The 8,342-nt window shown below is 60.5% G+C and overlaps 1 protein-coding gene across 2 annotated transcripts; it reads right to left on the reverse strand.

Moving 5' to 3' along the window:
- Positions 1-374: 374 nt before the first annotated feature.
- CHI3L1 (chitinase 3 like 1) lies at positions 375-7,627 on the reverse strand. 2 transcript variants are annotated; one of them, XM_072831517.1, is made up of 10 exons: positions 7,458-7,627; positions 7,156-7,185; positions 6,076-6,277; positions 5,542-5,598; positions 4,628-4,778; positions 3,668-3,792; positions 2,513-2,636; positions 1,867-2,049; positions 1,149-1,309; positions 375-1,000 (listed from the first exon to the last, which is right to left on the reverse strand). In XM_072831517.1, exons 1-10 carry the CDS (start codon positions 7,480-7,482, stop codon positions 988-990), a joined length of 1,071 nt encoding a protein of 356 aa, XP_072687618.1. In that variant the 5' UTR covers positions 7,483-7,627; the 3' UTR covers positions 375-987. The 2 variants fall into 2 exon arrangements, with proteins under 2 accessions (XP_072687618.1, XP_072687617.1); XM_072831516.1 differs by having other exon boundaries at positions 1,149-1,265; positions 7,458-7,621.
- Between the last annotated feature and the right edge of the window lie 715 nt (positions 7,628-8,342).

An 8,342-nucleotide genomic window follows, 5' to 3' on the forward strand; every position in this document is an offset into this window, starting at 1 on the left:
TTGGGTTGGCTCCCTACCCCTCCCAGGCGCTCAGAGATGAGGGTTTGGAATGAAGCGACTTCCTTCCTAGCACCTGCTACCCTCTGGGAAACAGAAGAGGCTTCTTTGAACAAGGAACTGCGTCAAGAGGCCTGGACTACGTCAATACCTGGAAAGCCGTCAGTCCTCCTGGGTTAAATCCTCGGTGGATGGATCTGAGGGGGTTGGCCCCCTTTTGGGGCTCCCTGGGGCCCAGAAGAGGCCAGGGGAGCCTCTCCTGCTGCACCTCCTACAAGCTCCAAGCCCCCAAGCCTCAGAGAGGAATGCGGAAGAGGCGAGGGAGGGGAGCCCCGGGAGCCCCGTGGGGCCACAGAGACGGGCCAAGCAAGCGCCAACACGCGAAAGCCCTGGTGCTTTATTGAGCCGCGGCTGCGGAATTAGGAAGGGGAAGTGGTGGGACATGGTCATGTTCCTGGCCGCAGGGTTTCAAGTTGGGCCCTGAGAGGGCGATTCGTGCGGCGGCTGCTTCGTGGGACATGCTTGGCTGCGTGGGGCAGCACTGGCCAAATGGCCTTCTTTGGCAAGGACGCCTGGGGAGGGGGTCGAAGGCACCTCCGTGTGGGGCTGGGGCCATCGAGCATTTTCACGAATCCGAAGGGGTTGCTGAGCTGTGTCCCGCGCTCTGCCCTCCCCAGGCCCCAGCTGCCCAGGGCCCCCCTCTACCCGCTTGTGCACCGGAGCTGAGCTGGGGGCTCCTCTACGGGGGCCCAAGGCAGGGAGACTGAGGCTGGGGGGTGCTCAGCAGGGCGGGCGATAGGCTCCTGGCCAGCCAGAGCCAAGGGCGAGGGCATCCCTGCCCCCCCTGTGAGCAGGACACAGGCTAGGCCGCCGTGAGCGCATCCTTGATGGCACTGGTGAGGGGGAAGCGTGCAGCCCCACCACATAGGGTGCCCCGGAAGTCGTCCAGGTCCAGGGCCCACACCATGGCGCCAGCCAGCTGCCTGTTCCTCAGGTACTGCACCTGCGGGGAAGACCCACAGCGGGCAGAGCTGGGTTCCCCTGGGCTCCCTGAGGGACAGGACCAGCAGGCACCTCCAGGACCTCGTGCAGGGACCTGAATCCGGGCTCCCTTCCCCTCTTCATCCTGGGGTGAGGCCTTGAGAGCCTACCTTGTTTTTGACGCTCTCCTGGTCATCATACCCCACCCACTGGTTGCCCTTGGTGGCGTAGGGGACCTGCTGGCTGGTGAGCCTGTGGACCGAGGCTCCGCGGAGGAAGTCACAGATCTGAGCAGAGGACAGGGCAGGTGGCACGGAGAGCTGCGTGAGACCTTGCAGGGCACAGGGAGATGCCACTGCCCAAGTCTCCTTCAGTCCCTCGCTTCATCCTGCTCAGCTGCCCCCAGCCCCCAGCCCCCAGACTGCAGTCTTCATGCAAATTTATACAAACTAGATGCAAATGCCCCAGGGTCCTGGGGGTGCTGTAGCCTGAGGCCACTGGGGTGGGGGGTGGACTCTGGTTTGCTTCTGGCATCTTAGAGCGGGAGGAAACGAGGAGGTGGCACGAAGGGGCCCAAAGCGGTAGAGAGCAGCAGAGGGGTCCAGGCAAGGGAACCTGCCCTTCGACCATCGCTCTTTCCTGGGCTGGAAGGAAGACCTCAGCTAGGACCAGAGGGCCGCGTGGGAGCCAGGCAGGCAGCCAGGTGTGCCTGCAGGGGACTCGGGAGCAAGAGGCCTGACCTCTCCTCTTCTCCCTCCTCAGGGTGCTAGGTTCACCGGAACATAGTGTTTTACTCGCAAAGGAGCAAAAAGAGGGGGGCAGGGTGGGAGGCTCACCTCCTCGGGGCCTCTGAGTGTGTGAGGCTCTTACCTTCTCCCTAGCTCATACCTCATAGTAGGCCAGGATCCCCTCCTCCTTGGTGAACTGGCCTGATAATCCCGGCCCTGAGATGGGGGCACCCACACCGGTCTCAGAGGAGGCCAGAGTGAAGCTCCTTCCAAAGGTGGGGATGCCCATCAGCAGCTTATTGGCTGGGACCCCCAGCCTCAGCATGTAGCTCACGGCATAGTCCTGGGGAGGGGGGGGTTATGAGCTGTTAGTGTGCTGGTGGGGCAAGGTGGGCAAGACCGAACAGCTCCCACTGCTGCCCTGACCAGGGGCAGTTCCAGGTGTGCTGGGCATCTGGGATTCACTTCCTTCCAGGAGCTGATAATAGCAGTCTAGAGTGCATTTTGTAGTTCCATTCTCTAAAAATATTATCTTAGGTAGAGGAAGGGATTATTACCGTCAGCAGCCAATCGGGCTCAGGTTACCCAACAAGTGCAAGGCTGGCCTAGACTAGACTCTTGCCTCCTCCCTCCTGCAGCCATGGAGAACTCACAGACTATGGGCCTCAGTTTCCTCATCTGTGGAGTGGGCCCCATATGTCCTCCGTTGCAGGATTCCCCAGGTGTACAGGGCTGGTGTGTGAGCACAGGCAGGTGACAGGTCTCTGGGGCCCCCTCCTGGCCACCCACCCGCCTTCCAAGCTCACAGCATTGTTGAATCGGTCAGAACTTGCATCCATCTGGCCTCGGAACAGGGGGCTGTGGTGTCCGGTGGTCTGACGCCAGGCTCCGTGAAAGTCATAGCTCATAAGGCTGATGAAGTCCAGGTGTCTAGGGAAGAGAGGTCAGAGGGCGAGGCAGGAAATTAGAAAGTCTTACAGCCTCACGTCCATTCCCCAGCACGATGTGATGGGCAGCCAGGCAGGCCTTTAACCCCTAGAGCCCCGGATCCACTGTCCAGGCCGTGCCAGGGAGTGGGCTCCGGGCCCCGCAAGTGCGCCCAAGGCAAGGGTGGAGTTGCTCTGCTACGTCCCCAGCACACAGTCGGGAGCCGGCCTCCGTGTTTCCCTTCCACCCTCGTCTGCCCCTGCCACGTTCATCCTCCTGAAAGCAGATTGAACGTGGCATCAACACAAGGCCTGGTGGGGAAAGAGTTGGAGCAAAGGATGGCCTGAACCCACAGGCCACTGGGGCGGGGAGGAAGCTTTACACACGCATGTGGATTGCGTGGACATGAGCTTCAGGTGTTCGGGGCAGGTGGTCGAGAGCGATCTAGCTCCTTCCTCCTGAACGGTCGGTTTCAACACTGAGTCTACACCTCCCCAAGATCATAAAGAAGCTTCTGAAAAGTCATAGTGAAGAGCCTTCGTCTTTACTCCTGGGCTCCCTAAGGTCCGTGTCTGCTTCCACTGAGACATCAGCCCCTCCTGGCTGAGCACTGCTCATCCTCGTGTGCAGAAGAAGGCAGGGCGGCGAGGAGGGGTGAACAGGGAGGTGTATGTGTGTGAAGGTGCCTCGGGGTCTAGAAATGCCCAGTGTTGTTGCTGCTGTGCCGCGTCCCCAGTGGCCACACTCCGTGGAGGAAAGCCCCGGGCGGAGAACGTGCTCGGCGGTGATGGGCCAGATTGTGCAGCATTTCCTACTTCCTTTTCCGCAAATGCATTCATAGAGACCCTCTCAGCTGCGTAGCACGATACCCGCGTGAAAGAGGAGGGACAAGGATGACTGTGCCCCCTTTGATAGACGGGGAGACTGAGGCACAGAGAGCAGAAGTGACTACTTGCTCAAGGCCATACATCAAGTCTTTGGAAGAACGGCGGATTAGAAAGCCAGTCTCCTGACTCCGCGCGGAGGAGACTCACCGGGAGATCTGCGCCACGTCGTAGCCACTGTCGATGGTCACCTTCCCCGCAGACACTGCTGCGCTGAGCAGCAGAAGCTGCCCTGCTCCCGCCTGGGCTTCCCTCGCAAACTCAGCCTTCATTTCCTGGTCGAGAGAGAGAGAGAGAGAGAGAGAGAGAGACAGAGACAGAGACAGAGAGAAAGAGAGAGAAAGGGGCCCCGGCTGTGAGAGGGAGTCTCTGGACACAGGCCAAGGTCTCCTCAAGGTAGCTGATCTTCCTCATCAGACGGGGCTTCAGGGGAGTGATAAACCGACCCATTGGTGGCCGCACCTTGGTCTCACCCACCCTTTTCCTAAAAAACCATTTGGACCAGTCACATCCGCACACCCCACACGTCCCCATCGATGCTCAGCTGCTGCCTGTCCCAGAGGGACCGTGAGGACAGACGGTGGTCCTCGTTGGCCCACAGATCGTGTTGGAAGAACTTTGTTTTTCAGTTTGTGTTTTGTTCATGCCAGTAAATGAGACCACAAAATTAAAGTGGTCTTTAAAATTAAAATAATGTTGGCACTATGGACAATTTGTTTAGACAATCAGTGTGCCCCTGGGTGATAGAAATGCTCGGGCCGCACCCTTCAGATACGGCCAAGGCAGTGCCTGCTGCGGATCAAACAGGTGGTAATGATGCTCCCTGCTCAGTAGGCAGTGATGGGTGACGGTGCGGGGGGTGCTCTGCTTGGTGCCCTCCGGCCTCTGCGGACCCCACCGCACCTCCAGCACAGTCACGAGATATCCCCCTTGTTGTCTAAGATCTCGGGGCACAGGCCAGTTGGTCCTTCCCTGGTTTGGGTCCCAGACCCCAGACCTCAGACCCCTGTCCTCCTGCCCTCGGGGGGCCAGCGGCTGAAGACAGCTCTGGCCCACCCCACTCCCTGGGGCCAGCCCCCCTCGCCCCCGCTCTCCCCGACCGACCAGCACCTTGACCAGTGTGGTGAAGTGGCGCTTGTCTCTCCGCTCGGGGTGGAGCCAGGCCAGGTCCAGCCCGTCGAAGCCGTGGGTTCGCAGAAACGGTGGCACTGACTTGATGAAAAGCCTGCGACTCTGGGTCTTGGAGGCTATTTTGGAAAATCTAGGGCCCAGATCACCCCGGGAGAGTGCTCAGCGCTGACCCGCTGGGGGCCATGGCTGTCTCCAGGGGTTTCTGAGGCCTTGGAAAGCAGGGGCCTGAACCCCAGCACCCCAGAGGGCATGGCTGGGGCAGGACCCACCTCCGGGCCCCTGAGACAGAGCTCTGGAGCGGCGGCTCCGGTTTCCAGGCCCTGCGATAACGCCTACTAGCCAAGCCACCTCGGAAAGTTCGCAGCCTGCATCTCAGTTTCCTTGTCTGTGAAGTGGGGACAATTGCTGTGTGCCCGGTGCTGCTGGGGGATCACCTGTGGTCGTGGCTGGGTGGGGTGCCTGATGCCCAGTGGTCACTCAGTAGGTGGGAGATATCAGAGCTGCGTCTGCCCCCCCCTTCACACCCTGCTCCAACCCTACCCACTTCAGGGAGTCCTCCAGGCTCTCTAACTCCCAACTTTTCCATTCTTTCCATCTCTCTCCTCCCAGTGCTTAGGGCAGTCTCTCCCAGAAGTTCTGTGTTTTCAACTTTGGGAGGCAGTAAATGGAGCATGGGCAGAGTCGGAAGACCGACTGGCAACGGGCTATGTGACTCTTGGCAAGGCCCTCTTCTTCTCCAGGCTCAGGTTTTGGGGCTGTTCACGGGGTGGGCGCCTGGCAACCATTTAGGCCCCTGTGCCTTATCAGTCTGGGGCTCTCAGGACCCTGCAGAGTGGGTGGGGAAGGTCTGTGCCTCCTCACCCCCATTCCATTCTCCGGGAGTTGGCTCCTACCTTTGAGAACCAAAGCTCCATCCTCCAACAGACAGGAGGGTCTTCAGGTTGGGGTTCCTGTGGGGCACAGGGAGGCAGGAGGGCTGGGTGGAATGAGGCTGTTGTAACATGAGTGGCCCCGGGGGTGGGAGGCTGCTGAAGGCTTTCAGCGCTGGGCGGGAGGGCCTCCCAACCACCCTGAGGTACGCGGCCCACGTTTGATCCCCTGAGTGGGGAAACCAGGATACGGCAAAATAGAGTCGTGAGCATTTCCCATGTTCCCTGGAGAGGCACCGCCAGTGGGGGAGAGGGCTGCCCCCCCCCCCCACCCTGCCCCGGGAGCTCCACTAGGCTCCTTCTGTAGCCTGCCTTCGCCATCACCAGGTCTGGCCCAGCATGGGTGCTCATCACCTGCTCCCACGGAAGCCCGGGCCCTCGGATTCCCCAGCAGGGTCCCGGGGGCCGTCACCCGCGTCCCCAGCAGAGGTGCCGTGCCCTGAGACCAGCCGGTCTAGCCCTCCAACTCCCTCCTGTCCTGGCAGTCTGTGGCCCAACCTGCTCTTGAGTGTGTTCAGCGTGTCATAGAGCGTGACATCATTCCACTCCCAGGTGTCGATCTCGTTGTTGCTTATGTTGGCGAAGCTGTAGATGACGTGGGTGCAGAGGAAGGGGTCGATGGCATCGGGAAGGCAGCTCCCATCACCCTTCCGGTACTGGGACCAGTTGGTATAGTAGCAGACCAGTTTGTGTGCAGAGCCTGGAGAAGAAGCCTGGGGTGGGGCCTGAGCCAGGCCTGAGCCGGCGCCTCCGGCTGAGCCCTGCCCTGAGCGCAGGCCGGGCTGAGATGTGAGTCCAGTTAGAATTCTAAGCATAAGGCGCTGGCTCAGCTGCCCCCGCCTCTGATGAGAAGAAGGCCTATTCTGAAAATGCTTTGAGCAGATAAAATGCAGTGGGTAAGCATCCCGCAGATGTGCCCTGAGGGTGGGGGCTGGTGACTAAAGGTAAAATGGGACTCGGAGCAAGTAAAGAGGGCTTCCTGGAGGCAGTGGCCTGGAAGGAGAGGAGGCACCCAGCCCAGAACTGCCCTCAGGGTGGAGACTAAGGACCCCTGCAAGGGGTGGTCCATCTGGGATGCTCTGGCCGCTGCTTCCCTGCCTTCCTGCGGGACTGTCCCTAACTTGTCACCCACCCGGGATGGCGGTCCCCGGTGCCCCTCAGCCCGTCCCCCAGGGCGGGCACAGGCACAGAGGACCGGGAAGTCGTTCCTCTCCTCACCCTACGCCCTCCTGCTGCGGAGTGAGCCTTTCCCGCCCTCGTGGTTGCGGAGGAACAGTGGGCGTCCTCACCCAGGCTGCCCCTAGGCCCACCGCGGTGCCCACCAGGCCAAGACGGGTCCGCGCCCTCAGTGCACCAGAGCCTTTGGATGGATTTTATTTTGAAAAATTTCAAATGTACGGAAAAAATAGAGAAGAGCGTAGTAAGCATCCACATGCGTATCGCCTTGGTTTAGCAGCTGTTAGTGTTTCTGAGCCATTTGAATCACAGAAGCAGCTGGCAGGTGCTCCCCGCTGCCAGGACCGAGGCCCCCACGTCCCCTCCACATCGCCCTCCCGCGCCCATCCAGGGGTTACTTACAGCTCTGCAGCAGGATCAGGACCACAAAGCCTGGAGGGGAATCCAGAGTCAGGCCCCTGGGAGCACTTCCTGCCCTTCCTTCTGCTCCACCCCACCCAGGCAATGAGGCCTTAACACCAATTGCCCGGCCTCTGTCTCCTCCTCCTCCTCCCCCCTTCTTCCTCCCTTCAGTGACTCTGTTTCCCCTCCCTCCCCTCCCCAGGACAGAGGAGGCCAGCCCCTGTGTGCAGTGGCTCTGAGGGCTGTCTGGGGCTCTCAGCCCGAAAACCCACGACCAAGCCGGCCTTGAGTGCTGCAGGCACCTGTCTGAGCCGCCCTCAGAAGCATCCTGGCTGCAGTGGGTGGGGCCGTGGTGTGGCCGTGTCTCCTGCGACCTCAGCTCCTGAGTGCAGCTGCCTGGACGGGGCCTCTTCCCAGGGCCTCGCACTTCCTTTTTATACCTGTCCCATTCCACTCCCACTGGCCCCAAGACATCCCATTTATGGGAACTGAGCTGTGTTAAGGACGGAACTACCGGCTGGGACATGGCCTGGGAGGAGCATGGGGGCCACCAGGGGAAGATTGAGAAACCTTGGAGAGTTTTGAAAACCTGGGCCAGCTCTCGGGCGGGCAGCACCTGCCACCCACGATCCTGTCGGCGGTTCCGTGAGTGAGCCAGCCTCATTCCGAGACACCTCCCTCCCTTGCCGTCTTCCCGCACTGTCCCACACACACCCCTTTACCCCTTCACTTTTCTGCCTGCAATTTCCGGGCTTTTCTGGCAGCCTCTCCGTTGGCCTCACAGGGGGAAACCAGGCACCGCTGAGGTCCGTCACCCGCAGTGCCCCAAACAAGGCTGCAATTTACTCTCTTCCCCGGCCCGCAGCCCCGGCCTGATCTGCTCCCCTCTCGGGCTGTCTCTCTCCAAGCCTCTTTCCCACCAGCCTGGCCTGAGACTCAGGTGAGGGTTGGCAGCCTTTTAGCAGTTGCTGTGCTGATTATGTAAGAGAGAGCTGGGGAGGAGTGGGAAAGCCACCCCGTAGGCTGCTCTGGGGCCCTATGCCATTTGGCTTCCTTTTTGGGATTCCAGTTCCAGGGAGCCAATGGGGATCCTCACAAGCTTGGGGCTGCAGTGAAGAACCAAGGAGCAAATTCCCACAGGTCCAGATCTCCCCCAGGAGCAGATAATCCCAGAAGATTGATAACCT

The sequence above is a fragment of the Canis lupus genome, chromosome 6, assembly GCF_048164855.1.
Source record: "Canis lupus baileyi chromosome 6, mCanLup2.hap1, whole genome shotgun sequence".
NCBI lineage: Eukaryota > Metazoa > Chordata > Mammalia > Carnivora > Canidae > Canis > Canis lupus.